The sequence below is a fragment of the Amborella trichopoda genome, chromosome 6 (assembly GCF_054954075.1).
Source record: "Amborella trichopoda isolate Santa Cruz 75 chromosome 6, AtrichopodaSantaCruz75HAP2 v2.0, whole genome shotgun sequence".
In the NCBI taxonomy this organism is placed as follows: domain Eukaryota; kingdom Viridiplantae; phylum Streptophyta; class Magnoliopsida; order Amborellales; family Amborellaceae; genus Amborella; species Amborella trichopoda.
This window is the reverse complement of record NC_142341.1, coordinates 16,170,414-16,186,747: the sequence shown is the minus strand read 5'-3', so window position 1 is coordinate 16,186,747 and position 16,334 is coordinate 16,170,414. Positions and strand designations below refer to the sequence as shown.

General features: G+C 36.3%; 1 protein-coding gene across 7 annotated transcripts; it reads right to left on the bottom strand.

Annotated features, from left to right (window-relative positions):
* Window positions 1-618: 618 nt before the first annotated feature.
* Window positions 619-12,601, bottom strand: LOC18438273 (cytochrome P450 CYP72A616-like). Of its 7 annotated transcripts, XR_016057854.1 has the most exons (6): window positions 12,294-12,601; window positions 11,819-12,039; window positions 11,123-11,367; window positions 7,389-7,765; window positions 6,443-6,621; window positions 619-1,415 (listed from the first exon to the last, which is right to left on the bottom strand). XR_016057854.1 is itself a non-coding variant. In XM_088869844.1 (5 exons), exons 4-5 carry the CDS (start codon window positions 7,578-7,580, stop codon window positions 990-992), a joined length of 618 nt encoding a protein of 205 aa, XP_088725970.1. In that variant the 5' UTR covers window positions 7,581-7,765; window positions 11,123-11,367; window positions 11,819-12,039; window positions 12,294-12,601; the 3' UTR covers window positions 619-989. The 7 variants fall into 7 exon arrangements, 3 of the variants coding, with proteins under 3 accessions (XP_088725970.1, XP_088725972.1, XP_088725971.1); XR_016057858.1 differs by lacking the exon at window positions 6,443-6,621 and having other exon boundaries at window positions 7,389-7,787; XM_088869844.1 differs by lacking the exon at window positions 6,443-6,621.
* Between the last annotated feature and the right edge of the window lie 3,733 nt (window positions 12,602-16,334).

Below are 16,334 nucleotides of genomic sequence, written 5' to 3'. Positions count from 1 at the left end.
TTACATCCACTGGTTGCACACAAGTTACAGACACCAGTTGCACATATCTCACTATATGATGCCCATATATAGGATGATCATGAATTAAAAAAAATACACTACATGGCACACCTTGAATGTTTTTGCATAATGGAGAATTTTCATTCTCATAGTTTCTTTGATATATGTTATTATAGTTTCCCCTTTAAACGTTTGTATTTTATTTTCATGTCTATTTTTACTCCTTTTTTTTCTATTTTTCCCATAGCGCACTGACTTCAGACCTTCAAGTTCCAAAATAGTAAGGAAATTCTTGACTTTAGATCTTCAAGACCCAAAGTCAAGTAAAAAATGTAGACTTCGGATCCTCAAAGTTCAAAATGGCATTAAAATTCGTGATTTTGGATCTTCAAGATTTGTTGTCATCTCTTGAAAGTCCTAGCTTTGAATATTCAAAGTCTAAAGATAACGTCCGAAGTTCATTTCAAAACTTGAAGGTCTGGACTCTGGAGTGGGGTAGAAAAAATTTCTTTATAACTTCAACCCAAAGCAATTGTCACATTTGACCTTCGAAGTCCAAAGTAGAGGTATATTGGAGGGACAAAGAGAAAATGAAAAAAACAACTATATCTAGAAAATGGATACGACAATCTCCATTGTCCAACTTTGTTACATGTCAAAATAAAATACAAATTGTTACTGCGGGCATGTGGGAAATCTGTAAGGGATATGAGCATAAATTTCATCACGTAATGTTGTATTATTGGTTTCTTGACATTATCTCTTAGACATGTATAGCTGCAACAATGGTTCAATGATAAGAACTGAAATTGAGATGTTGTATTGCTAATGTCTACTATTAACCAGTCTAGCAGGAGTTTGATTCCTAACTATGCTATCTCATATAAATTATTATCATATTGCATTTTAAAGGTCCCTAAATTCTTCTCTGAAATCGCATACAGCTAAATGAACACATAACACATGACAGTTGATTGATGGAATTGAACTTAGAGCTTTTCTAAGATGATGGGAGCCCCATATTGGGGATGGATTGTAACTTGAGCATGAGGGGCATGTGTGTAAGATGGCGAGAGGTGGAAGGAGAAATTTTGCAGGATCATGGCCAATGCCATCTTGGCCTCGATCAATGCAAAGTTCTGGCCTATACAAATCCTGGGTCCCCATCCAAATGGAAAGAAGGCCATGGGATGCTTAGCAGCCTTTGATACCCCTTCTGAGAATCTCTCAGGCAGGAATTCATCTGCATCGTCGCCCCAAATTTCTCTGTCATGGTGGATCCTGAGTATTGGAAGAGCAAGCATGACACCTGGAGGAAAATCTAAGTCTCCTAAATTCACCCTCTTGTAGGTTTGCCTTGTGAGAAAGACCACTGGTGGGTAGAGCCTGAGAACCTCATGAAGGATCATTGTTACCTGTGGAGTCATCGACTCTTTAAGCTTTTGGGACAGGAAATGCTAAAAATGTTGAGAAATAATGAAACGAACTTAAAAACGAATCAGAATACCATCATCTTAGCACTTTGCCAACTTAAAGTTATTAAACTTTTGATGATCATTATATGACATTTCTTATGGAAAAAGTATTTTATGATGGTCTTTTTATCTGTAGTTTGCTACCACCTCCCCAACCATCCAATGTTAAAAACCAATGGTTGTGTAGATATTAATAAACATTAAGAAAACTAAGCGGCTACAACGTGTACAATGCCTTTTGTTACACTTATCACATTGTATTGTATTTCAATACATGTTATGATCGCATTGATGGCCCAAGAAGCAATAATAAAGGTAAAATGAGTAAAACTAGTGATCTTTTGTTACAAAATCACAAACACTTTTGGCCATTAGATGTGAAATCATGTGGCCAAGTATCATGCCATAGACTACATCACAATCTAAATGAAAATTTCTCTAGCTTTATCACACCTTAAGCTTTAGATTTTGTATTGAAGTAGTGAAAATTGTGATCTCCTTATATAGTAGATAAACAGTGTTATTATATACATCCAATTGATAAATAGGTCAGTCCTCCTAGGCCTGTATCCTACCAATATTTTCCTATAATTCGTCATTCAACTTTTTTTACACTTATCTTTAATGGAAAGTACTACCTTTCCCTATATTCTACCAATTTTTTTTCCCCTAATCGGAAATTAACCTTTTGACCATCCCTTAATGGAAAGCATGCCGCTGCCCAATCGAGTATCGAAATATGCTATCCAAAGGCTACCTCCACTATTCTTATCATCCAATGCTGAAATAGACTGCAGTTAGGGCTGTTAATGGTCCGGGCCGGGTCTCTAGAAACCCACCCTCTCTCTCTCTAAAATCCATTCTGACTTTCTAGAAATCTAATCTCGCTTTCTCCCTCTAGAAATCCAAGCTCTCTCTTTAAAAACCCATACTCTCTCTAAAAACCCAATCTCTCTTTCTCTCAAAAAATCTAAAAACCCGTTCCCTCTCTAAAAACCCAATGTTTCTTTCTCCCTCTAAAAACCCATTTTCTCTTTCTAAAAACTCAATCTTTTTTACTCTAAAAACCTATTCTCTCTCTAACAACCCAATCTCTTTTACTATATCTAAAAACTTATTCTCTCAAAAAACCCAATCTCTCTCTCTCTCTAAAAACTTATGTTTTCTCTCATAAACACAATATCTTCTTCTCTATCTAAAAACCCAATTGCTCTTTCTCTCTTTAAAAACTCATTTTTCTATTTCTAGAAACTCAATCTCTCATTTTCTCTCTAAAAATCGAATCTTTCTAAATTTATTCTCTCTCTAGAAACCCAATTTCTCTTTCTCTCTCTAAGGTCTAGATCTAAGGCTATAACCAAAATAAACAGCCTATGTTACTTGGGCCAAAAAAATATTTTAGGTTGCATTTTTCAAATTTTTGTTTTTTGTGATTGTTTATTGAAATGAAAAAAATGTATATATAAAAATTTGTGTCAAACAAATGGCCCTAATATAACTTATAAAAATTATTTCATTATATTACTATACAGTCCCTATATGGAATCACTTCCAAAAACAAAAGCAAAAGTTGTCACTTGGAGTATCATACATCACAATCCATTGGACTATTAAGTGTTTTCCCTTTTTATTGAATATCTTGGGCCGATCAATGTCGGAAGCTACACACCTTTTTTGGAAAATTGCAATATCGGAAATATATGTCATTTTGCACACAAAATTTCACCCCACTCTGTAAAAATTGGCAGCAACAAAGCATCAAGGCCTTGTAAATTGTGAAAAAAAATTGGGTGTCAAACAATTTGCCACATTTCGGATGTAAACAATCTTGCTTTTGCTGGCGGTGAAGCTATGTTTCTAGGAATTAGATAAGGGTTCATATTATATGAGAATATGGGATGGCGGTGAAGCTATGTTTCTAAGAATTACTTCAATACTTTTCATCTTTTTTTAGTTCCCCAAAGTTCCCCAAACGGCTAAATCCCATTGCCATCCTCCTATGCAATTATTCTTCTCGCGCAGTTTCTTGGAGACAGCTGTTTCTGTGGATCTCGAATATCTTTCTCTCTCTCTAATCACTAATCCCTAAAAAATTAGTTCCTTGTTGTTCACCATTGTACGCTACTAAAACAGAAGCTCATAGTGAGGGTAGCGATGGACTCGGGACGCGACGGGTACCGGTATGGGTCCAATTTGTTTAAGGTTGGATCTGAGTCCAAAATTTGTACCCAATACATTCAAGTCTGGGTTCAGATCCGAGTTCGGGTCCAGTCGGTGTAGTCATTTGAATGGGTATTCTAGAAAGAGAAAACCCTTGTTCTTTGGCTTGTATGATAGAACTCGAAAACTCTTATACTCTCTTGTGCTTGTGGAAATTTTTTTTTTTTTTCGAAGAAGAGAAGATTCGTTGCCCCCTAGACTTAGGCAATAATTTAATGCACACCTCGTCATTCTGTTATTTTTGCCTAGACCTTAACTTTTATCCTCTAGATTGGTACCAGACCCCATGGTTTGATATCCATGTTAAGCACAAGGTTTCTTGTAGATTGCAAATCTTTAAAGACAAATATTTCCTCAAAAGAAAAAAAAATCCACAAAAGATTTTTGAGTTGACAAAAAAATATGTATGAAGGTAAATCTCTTCCTAAGAGAATTTTTCTTTATTTTATAATTTTACAACCTTATAATCTTAAGATGAGTGATGCTTCTTCTTTATAAGAGCACTTAAACATGTTTAAAGCCCTAATTAACAACTTTGGGCCACATGAGTGCATATGCACTCAAAAAAAAATTAACAAGAAAACCCTAATCCTTGGTTTAAAATCTTTTAATTTATATTTTTATAAATTTGGATTATTTGAAATATAAGATAAATAACAGTTTGATTTATCCACCACAGAAAAAGATTTCTTGGAATTGATTTACTCAAACAGATAGAAATCTTATGTTGTCTCCATGGAATGTGCTTTGCCACCTTAATGATAATTTTTAAAGAAAATGTGTGTTTATGTACTAAAAAACAAATCATATACCTTCCGTTGCTTTAAAAGGTCTAAAGCCTCGGTAGAAAATCATAAAGGCAAAAGCATCAAGCATTGAAGAACTAATAATGAGGTACAATTTTATCCTAATGAATTTTGACAATATTTATAATATGCAGGGTATTGCTATGCAGTACATAGTTCCCGGGACACCTTGGTAAAATAGGATTGTTAGGAGGATGAATTGTACCATTATAAAGTGTGACAGGTGTATATTGAGTATTGCTAGGTGAGAGCAATATTTTTAGGTAGAAGTAGTTTGTATAACTTCTTTCTTAATTAACACGTTTGTTTATATTGATTTTGACCACAAAACACTAGAATAGGTTTGTACAGATAAACTAGTTGATTATTCTTTTCTTCTTGCTTTTGGATGTGATGCTTATGTTATGATTTCAAGGAAGAGTAGAAGTGAATGTGAAATAATAAAAAGGTTATATTTTTATGAATATATAGATAGTACAAAGGGATACATATTATGGGATCCTACTAACTACAAGGTTTGTCAGCTATTAATTGTTCTCAATGAAATTTTTACGTGAAAAAAATAAAATAAAATGGATGCGAAAAACCTGTTAATGCGTAATGCAGCCATGAGAACTAGTGAAATGGTGGCCAATGTTAAGATATGGATGTATATTGTTACACAAAGCATCTTGAGTTTTAGGGGGAGTGATAGGACATCATTACACAAAGCATCATGAGTTTGAGGGGGAGTGTTAGGATATAAATATAGATTATTACATATACATATCAGTATATCTCTTGATAAGATTATGATATATATCATACTGATGCGTATTAGCACGGATATGTATCCGTATGGATACATATCTCTTGATAAGATTAGGTGGTGTCTATTCATAACCATTGGTATTTATCTTTAACTATTATTGGATGTTTATTTATATGGAGTCTGATATATTCTTAATTAATTAATTTAATAGAGTTCTCTGCAGTATTCTGAAACAATCTTCCATGGGGGCCTAAAGCCCAAATATATAGAAATGCAATTTCTTGCGAGGCATAACGACTATGTTATATACTAGATGAGGGTGAGCCAATTTCTCAACATGAGGTGTGTGAAGTTGATGAAGTTGATCAATAGAGATTCCATAGAAAAGGAGATAGAAGCCCTTAAGAAATAAAATATTGAACCTCGTCGAATTATTAAGGGGCTGAAAAGCGATTAGTTATACATGGGTTTTCAAGAAGAAGAAAGATCCTAATAATATTGTTGTAAGATACATAGCTCAATTAGTTGTGGCAAGTTATGTTCAAAAGTTAAGTATTGATTTTAATGAAAATTTTTATCTTATTACGTGGATGACCATTGGGCCTGACGATGGGATATGCACCATTTTCTTTCGTCAATTTTGAAAAATTCTGAACAACTAGGAAATATTATTATTTTATTTATTTTTAATCGTCTGGAAGGTCCATGGATGCAGTTTGATTCATGTTTTGACCCAATCTAAACCCACGAAAACCAAATCCTAGTCAAACTAGGGCTAATAATTTTCAAGAAACATTCTTTAAGCGATACCTAAGGCCCAAGCCTATATAAACCCATGTCACCCTCTTTAGTATATAAACCCATGTCACCCTCTTTAGAAAATCAACCAAAAAATATCGAGAGAGTTAGAAATGCCTTATAAAATCCTTTAGAACTTAGGAAGCCTAGAAAATAAGGAAATATAGTAAAAAACATTAGGAAAATCCCTATAACCCAAAAATCCAAAGAAATTCATGAAGTACTCCTAAGAAAACTTTTGATATTAGAGAGACCATATAATCCTATAAAATATTAGAAAAATACCCAAACTCCCATAGGCTAGTTTAGTTTTTGCAAACCAAAAATCGTTAGGATGAACATGCCATGTACATTCTTCAAGAAAAAGAAGAAGAACAATGTAAATAGCTTACGATCTAGTACGTGCACCGAATCCAAGCCTTCGAATGTATAGGGCCAATCGAGTCTTCATGGTGTGATCTCAAGCTGGCTTTGTCGACAGTTCCCAGAGAAAGTCACTCTTTCGAGATTAAGGTTGTATTAGAACTGTAATTGACGGACCCAACGATTCTTTTTCTATTACAGTTTTTAACTGTTTCAAGAATAAGTTTGGGGATGTTCCGTCTGAGATCTCTTCAAAATTGAGGTATAAATATGTAGCTAATATTGAGCATGGAATATCATACTTCATATATCCTTGGTTGACAATAAATGGTTAAAGAGCTGCTGGCATAAATATCCTAATAATACAGTTCATCATATTTTAAAAACGAAAGTTTGCATAAGCCCTCAACTTTATCCACTCAAGTAAAAGTTACAATGATATATCCATTTTACGTAAAATGACAGAGACTTGATAATATTTTAAAAAACGTATGAAATTTTGTCAGTGTATTGAAAAATGTATCAAATCTAAACCATCTAACTAAAATAGATGGCATAAAAGAATGCAACCTTATTATAATAAATAGTATCGTTGTTTTATACGAGTCGAACCATATTTAAAATGACAAGATGCATATTTGGCCACTTACTTTATTCCATAAGGAATGTGGGGGCAAAATATATTGTAAAACATAAGGGATTGTATACAGCCATTTACCTTAAGTAAAAGGAGGTCACAATGATTTATAACCATCAAATCTGATAGTTTGGGTGTATTATAAAGTTCGGGAAACTTTTTTTATAATTTTGAGTTTGATCAATACAAAAGTATAGCCACCCAATTTCACATCTAATGGTCAAGATTAATTTTGACAAAAAAAAATTCTCTCTTTATATATGTTTTTAAAAGATGATTCGATCACCTTTGACTCAGGAAATATGATTGTAATAAGTACCAGGGACGAGGGAACTCACAATTTTAAGGTGAGCCAGTTGGTCAAGAGTGGGTGAATTGGTTTTTGATCCTATAATTTGCATGACCTCCTCTCTCGCATGTTGCTGCCACATAGGGTGCATGGACAGTACGACCATTGTCCACGTCAATAACGTCGATGTGGTCTCGTGTCCAGCAAAGTAAAAAGAGTTTACACTCTTCAACCACGTCATCAAGAGTCATTTTACTTTTGTTATCATTGGTATTATTTGACTCCAATAATAAACCGAAGAGATCGTGATTGTTGTTGGCCCCACTTTTGATTGCTTTCTCCCTCCTTTGAACCAGGTTTTGTAAGATGGCCCTCACCTCCTTCGCTATCTTCTTCCTTCGTATGTTCTTTTCCGTGGGCAGAAATCTGGATATATCAAGGGGCAATTCTGTTGATAAAAAACTCACAATTATTTGTAAAGCGGTTATTTATCTTTTGTACAAAGAACTCATAATTATTCTCACTCATTAGATGTTAAATTAGATGGTTTAGCGTGAGTAGTCCGAATAATTTTTTTTTTCAAATTTTTTGTCAATTCAATGACACTCTTACTACCACCCATTTTGAAATTTAAAGAACAAATTGATTGTGACCCCATATACAAAAGACAAATGGTCTCTTTATAGATAATATCATTTCTTAAATCTAAAGAGCTATTTAGAAACAATATTTAACTTAACATTCAAAGATTCACATGTCATTCACCAAATTATTATTTTAAAAATTAAGTTTTAAATTTTAAATATTTGGACGACTTGGCTATTTAAAATGTTAGCCAGTCTTTGTTTATTCCTAGAATCGTCCAAAAAATATTTTTAATGGGTATGGTTTGTATAAGGTTGCAACCTTAAACAACTACAGACGCACCTTGTCATAAGCTACAATTTTGGTTTAAAAAATTATTAGGATATCTTGAGAATACAATTTTATGTCTAATTACAAAATTGTGAATTTCAAAAATGGTTCAAATTAAGCATATCTAAAAAATCATAAATTTTTTGAAAATGGACAGCTCAAATAATGTATTAAAAGATGAACTATTTTTAAGATAATCTTCTAGATAGTTTTTAAAATATCAAACTAGCCTTTTCAAAATTCTTAGGATATCTTGAGAATACAATTTTATGTCTAATTACAAAATTGTGAACTTCAAAAATGGTTCAAATCAAGCATATCTAAAAAATCATAAAAATCTTGAAACTGGACAGCTCAAATAATGTATTGGAAGATGAAGTATTTTTAAGATAATCTTTTAAATAGTTTTTAAAATATAAAAATAGCCTTTTCAAATAGATTTTTGAAACACACTTAAATTAAACAAAGTTTTTTTCCTTTTTTATTTTGAGAGTTTAAAAGTAGTGCAGATTTTACTTCTGGCCTCAGCCACAAGGGGTCTTCTATTCTCAGTCACTTATCCCCGACCAAAAATTGAGCCTTGGGCCATATGAATACGGCATCGATATCAACCCAATCTGTTGTATTTTGCTATTTATCTATTGGATTGGAAAATAACGGATTTATTTGTCATTTTCTTTCTGCTGAATAGACAAATAACAACCATGCCCAATGAGGTGGTTAATCAACAATTCTACCAATTTTAGATATCCTCTCTTATTGGTGCCAACCCAAGAATTATGTTAAAAATATTAATCCTAATTTTATTTTGGGTTTGTAACTACAAACTAATGTTATTAGGACCTGACCAACCACCAAACCATGGTCCGTGAAAATTTGTTCAACTACCAGTCAAATTAGTTGGAATACATTAAAAAAAAATGCTAACTCTGTTTTGCTGGCCAAACCAGTCAAAACCAGCTGGTCTGACTGCTCAAATATTGATTTTGATCGATTTAAAACTAAATCTAGCTTTTACTTAGGTACAAGTTAACGAATACACCAACCAACAGTCCGATTAGTCGAACAATCGGTTGGATCTGATCTTGATAACTGTGCCATAAACAACTGATGACATGTTTTGTAATTTTAACCACTTAAATTGCTCATGTCAACTAAGCTATATAACTACTATTTATTTGGTTTACAAGCTTGAATATGTTTTATCCATTAAAAAATGTATTCCTAGTTTTGTAACACGTAAACAAATAGTGTTCATTTGACAATTTAGCCCGTTGAGAGTCACTAAGACGGAGGGCTTTTTTCTTCTTGTTCACAGTTGTCTAAGCCAAAAAACTATAGTTTCCATATTAAGAAAAAATCTTACTCAAGATTTGAACCTAGAGCAATGAGAGATATCTAGGTCATGTGGCTTATGTAATTTAAGATGTCAATTTACCAAAAGACTCTTATTTGTTCAAATTCTAGAAGATCTTGGGCCATTTCATTGATTAAAAAGAGGGTGTAGTTTTTATAAGGTTGCAATCTTAAACAATCCAATTAAGGCGCTCCTCCAACTTTTATCACAATATATAATTTGGGTGTAAAAGATTTTTAGGATTATCTCAAAATCTATTTTCATATGTAATTATAAACATTCTAAACTCCCAAAATGGTTAAAATCAAGTACATCTATAAACATATGAAAATCTTGAAAATGGACGATCTAGATAATATGTTGCAAGATGCACTATTTCTGGGACTCAAAATCCTTTTTTTTTTTTTTTTCCATATTCATACATTTCGATGTCGCAATGATCAATTAGAGGGTTTTTCAATATTGAAACAAGCTTTTCTTATGGATTTTTGAGGTGCATCTTTATTTTTACATTTTAAGGATATAACCTTATATAAACCTTTTCTCTAAAAATATTTGTGAACAAAAGAAATTTAACGTATTTCTCAATGTTTCTCATAACTCATCTTTTCTTTATTTTATTTTTTCTAAATAATAACATTTATTAAATAAAAATGACTTGTTAGGGTTGCAGCCCCAGCAAAATAAGTAAAACCTCACCTCAAAATTCACCTAAAATTGTAGTTCTAGAGTAAAAAAAACTTTGAAATAAATTATCTCGGCTTTCACCATTATAATTGTAAAAAAAATGAGGATTTCAATACCTAAAAATATTGTATATTCTAACAAATTATGTGGACCACCCATTTCACCGAGAAAATCATTGTTCACAGATTCGCATGATCAGTACCATTTTTTGGGTTTGAAATTTTATAGCCCAGTGTTATAAATTGATTAGAGCCCTCATGGATGGGTTTGAAATTTTATAGCCCGTGTTATAAATTGATTAGAGCCCTCATGGATATTTCCAATACCCGAAATGCTTTCCAAACAAGGATCCTAAGTGATGCTTTTACTTTGTTTTCAAAAAGCCTAGGCCTTATAGAAACAACATCCATTATTAAAAACCTAAACTAAGTGTCCATGACAATGACTTTAGAAACTATGCCATGGAGGATGCAAGTAGGGACTAGGGAGAGAACAAACCCGGATCCGGCGTTGTTTGCACTTGGCCTAGTTGGAGCCTGGCCTAGCCCGGCATGCCAAAGCCATGGCATGTTCCTATTAGCCAGGTCGGGCTGGGCCTGGGCTTCTCTCTAATACGTGGCAGACCAGGGCCCTGGCCTTCCTAATATAGGCCCAGACCAAATAAATATATGGGCTGGGCGCTTCAAATTCAAACCCAGTCCATGAATACAGAGGTTGACATTGATCTGTTTAAGCCAGATTGCCATGCAGCCCATTGCCACCCAGAGAGAGAGAGAGCGAGAGTGAAGGCCGTGTCTACAAAATTGATGACGGAAATCGCATACCTGAATCCTGGAATGTAAATATTACGAATAGCTTGCATGACAAGATCTGGTTGCTCCTGTTGGAGTTGAAAGAGACGCTTCCCTTCTTCATAGCTGCTCCCGAAAGCTGTTCGAGAAATGACATCCGCTGTTAATGCTTGGAGCTCTGGAAACACATCAATTTCACAGCTGCCCTCTTCTCCAACCAACTTCCCCCATCTCGCTATCATCTCTTTGCAACTAAGAATGAATTCAGGTACCATGCCCTATCACGTTCAAAACTTTTCACTCAGAATACCATTTTTGGGGATTGTATACTCTATTTGATATGAGTGTACGGTGTCGAAGTACTTTTCTCCAACATCTATTGTCCATACTATCATAGTTTATTCTGGACTGAGAAACAATTTTCATATTAAAAAAAGGAAAAAGAAAAGAAACTAGCAAGTTAGCAACAACTCATCATCCACTGTGTTTGGATAAACCTTGCGGGTTGTACCATTTTATATGTAGGGGCTTTGAAATATTACTCCTTTTTTCTTTTCCCAAAATGTAACTTCTTTTTGGTTAATTCTCATTATGTGGCTCCTATCTCTATCTCAACTTCCATTGCCATGCTCTATACTGAAGGCCATAACTCCAAACGGTTATGGCCTTTTAGAATCTCAAATTTGATGGCTGCTCTCTATCTAGGTAGAAAAGGAAGGGGGAAGGAACCTTGAGCTTCTCCATGTGGAAAGCAGGATTTAAGATCCTCCTGTGTCTCGCCCATTTCTCACCTTCCGCAACCGCAAGCCCCAACAACGACAGCTTTGTTAATGGGGTCGGCGGTGGTTTCTCGAAGTGGCCGAATTTGTTTGAGAGGACCTCTTTTACCAGCTCAGGCTCCATTACAATTACTCTTGGAGTCCTTCCAAACCATGTTACACATAGTTTCCCTACAATCCCACCATTAACTGTTACTCACCAAATTGCAAGAGAGAGACACCACTATTCATTAAACAGTATACATAGAATTTATTCACAATAGAAAGAGTAAATAGAGAAACTGGGCAAATAGAGAGAAAAAGAAACAGTAGCAACACTAGTCATACTAATCTTAGAGTGAGCGCAGGTTTTTCTATTTCAATTCATACATGAAGAAATAGACTTAAAATGCAACTTACAAACTGAAGGGGAATTTGTAGAGTACCATAAGCCTTGACGGTTTGGACAAAGAAGGGGATAACTTGAGGAACGATCCGATACGAAAGCTCGATGGGCCTTGAATAGGCTTCTCGGGTAAGCTTATTGCTGTCCTTTACATTCCCAAACAGGATCTTGTAAGGAAGGCCCCTAATCCCTTGCTTCTCCAAGTGCTTTCCAAGGGCTCTAGGCCTCCACCATATTGCATAACCTATTTTTAAAGCAATCCATAATACAAGAAGAGCAAAGCAAAGAAGAAGAACACCTTCCATGGCTACAGCGAGTGATAGGAAATGGGTTTCCTTGCTCAATCTCAACACCCCTTTATGAGCACTTTTATATATAATGAGACTGGATTTCTTTGTTGAAGGCTGTGAATGTTCAAGATTCCATCTCTTTCCTCCACACATTTTATTTAAGTTTCTGGTGAGGAATGACTGGACTAGATCCTTGGCGATAATTTTATTTTCCTATTTTTGGTTTTTATGTATTTATTTATTTGTTTGGGCCTCAAGAGACATATAGAAGAAGACAATTACTTCGTTACAAACAAAGTAAGTTGTAGGTTTCAACTATGGTCTACTTATTTTTGTTTCTATATGCTGTTACGGAAGTTTCAAGGAGATGTTGTGGTACAAGTGTAACATGTACACCCAAGAACATAGCATCCCCCGACTAAACGATGGGACACGATCAAATTGTGCCTTCTTTTTCTCTTTCTTTTTTTTTTTGGGCTCCTTTTTCATGGAACGATCACGAAGATCATCTTTCGGTTTTAGTTTTGGTTGATTGTGTTTAATTTTATGAGATTGTATACTATAAGACCATTTACCTTTGTTGCAATAAGGTCACAATTAGCTCTAGCCATCCGATTTCAAATTGGAAAGGTTGAGTGGTGTCATGAAGTTCAAGAATTTTTTTTTTGAATTTTGAACTTAGTCATTGACACACTTACACCCACGTCAAATCTAATAGAAATGAGTGATCGTGACCTCCTTGTAGCAAAATTAAATGCTCTCTTTGTATACATTTCCTAATTTTAAACATGTAGCAGTACATGGACAATATTTCAGCTTTCGAGATTCACATTCTAAGTGGATGAAATTTATTTTTTCCCCAAGTGTAAACTCCAATGCACTGTACTGTGCTCATTAGTTTGGTAGTCTGAGATTCAAGGCCCCGTATAACTCAGGATCCAGAACTTCTATTATAATTATACCCTAAATTATGTTATGTTCGTTTTGCTTCATGCCAACTAGAAAACTCAATTGACAGTTCCAAATCAGCACGCAATGGACCACATAGAAATCTCTAATTAAACACACCGACAACTTCTTGTTGCATGGTGAAACTCATGAGTTTTGTTCCTCAACAGCATAATAAAAGAGGCATCATAAACTTGCTGCATGAAAGTCATGCAGGACTAGTAGGTGACATAAACTTATAATTTCTGTAATATCATGGGAGCTCCACGTTGTGGTTGAATGGTTATTACGAGTATGGGTCATACGCATATGATGGTAACAGATGGAAAGAGAAATTCTTCAGAATCATGGCCAAGGCCATCTTCGCCTCGTTTAAGGCAAAGTGTTGACCAATTCAAATTCTAGATCCCCATCCAAAGGGAAAGAAAGCCAAACGATGTTTAGCGGCTTTTGATACTCCATTCGAGAACCTCTCAGGTCGGAATTCCTCGACATCATCACCCCAAAGTTCCTTGTCATGGTGGATCATGACTATTGGTAGGGCCCGCTGGACAACGGCAGGAAAATCAGTGGCCCCAACATTTATTCTCTTGTAGGTTTGCCAGAGACGAAAGCTAGCTGGTGAGTAGTGTTTAGGTGCCTCGATCTCGCCTCTCCGGATCTAGGTGATTGGGTGACTTGTGTATCGGGTACGAAAGACCCGGGACCTGAGATCGCTCTTTCGATAACCTTGTTCAAGAACAAGGGTAGGTATCCAACTAGTAAGAGAGGAATTTTGGATGTGAGGTGGGGATCAACCTCACCTGGGTTCATAATTTATTCGGGTTAACTCGCGCAGGCACCCTCTTAGAACACGACGGAAAGCCCCTCCGTTGCTTTAGCTGTTCGGAATCGCCTCCTTTGACCAGCAATCTCTTTGTTTATTTCACAACACTACAATGGTTAATTTGTAAGACAAGTGGGCCGAAAGGCCCACCCTTGTCATAGGGCAACGCAGATTCGCATAGCTAAGAATGTAAGAAGTTAGGGTGATGAAGTGGAAGGTTTGAATGAGACGAGAAAGGAAGAGGGTACGAAGAGGGGACGAGGCTAGCATGATAGTTGGATCAGTGCAATGATCGACATGAAGTGGTAGCAAGACAGGCATAATATTTTAGACTGGCGTGACGACAATACTACTCGAAACCAAGATCGACATAACTGTCCTAGTCTGGTGTGGCAGCAAGAAGGGCATGGTACTTGGGACCAGCACGACGACGATATTACTCGACAGCCAAATCGCTATGGCAACGCTAGACTGAGTCCACCCTCGGTCAAGTGAGAATAAAATGAAGAAATGTACGAGACAACGAAGAGATGGGGTCCCGACGGCACTAAGCATCAACACCCATAACCGTGGAGTAGCAGTGTCATGACCCTTGGATGGCGCTAGGCACTACTGCTCACGGTTAGAGGGCAAGCTGTGAACCACGAGCAGCGCTAGGCATCGCCGTTGGGCAACACGAGAAGGCAACAAATCCTTGTACAGGCAACGATAGCATCTTGTAAAGCGCGCGGCGATAGCCATTTGTGAGGCAAACAACGTTAATTCTTGCCAAGGCGCACAGCGATAGGCGTGGGACGCAAGAAGAGCCTACGCATGGTGATAGGTACCGAGGGCGCAAAGGAAGCTCGTGGACGGCGATAGGCATGGAGGGCGTGAAGGAAGCTCGTGGACAGCGATAGGCACCAAGCACATGAAAGAAGCTCATGGACGGCGATAGGTGTTGCCACGACCTCTCGCAAGTGATGATAGACATTGCCGTACGCAATAGGTGCGCAACAGGGGGATGCTCTGTGGGCGGCAATAAGTTTCGCCGTCTACGTTCTTCATTGAGGTGTCGAGGATACATCTGCGGGCAGCGATGAGCAGCGCCATCTGCAAACCTTGCTGAGCGATAGGGAAGAACTAACAGAAGGGGGAAAGGAGCTCGTGCATGGCACTGACCTGTGAAACCATCGGAAGGAGAAAAAGATGAGAAAGAGGCATGCACGGTATTGCCACTGCCGTGCATGACTTCTGAGGGAGGCTCAGATGAAGAAGAAGAAGAAGAAGAAAGAAAAGAAGAAGCGAAGATTTACCTTGAGCCTAGGGATACCTGTCCCAAATTTTCTCTCTCCTTACTCTCTCTCTCCAAACGTGACCCAACAATGAGAAGGAAAGCGAATTCTATTAAGTAAAACTTCTTTTTGGTGAAGGGTTTGAAGCCTTTGCATACAATGATGGTACGTGATATATATAGAATTGTGCTCAAACATGAGTGGATTGATCAAAATTAAGCCTAATTTCTAGAAATTAAGATTTAACTGAATTAAAAGAAATTAGAAAAAAGGGTGCAAAATGACAGATTCGCCCCTTCCTTACAAGTTATGGAATTTCAAGATAGTCCTTATGTTGCCCTAGAATGTGCATGATTTTTCATGAATGATCTAGGGTCATTCTTATGTCCATTTGATCGAAAGATGATTGTTTTCTTGTAGGGCTCAGCATAGCGATCGATTTGATACCAACTTTGAGTCATGGATCGTGTTTTTAGACCACGATCATGTGACTTGAAATTTGGATGCATTTTGAAACTTCAAATCGATGGTGTGCTCGTTCCTTGATCTTTTTCGATGATTTCTTCTTTGGATTACACTAAGCATGCCGTCACGATCGGGGGGCAACAAACACAGCTCGATTATGTGCCCGGATGTAGATTTTGGCCGGAATCTGGAATTTCGACGACATAATTTGCAGTTATTTCGTCGGCTTCGTGTGTAGAATCCGACCGTTCACTTCGGACTAGAGATAGTCGTAGACC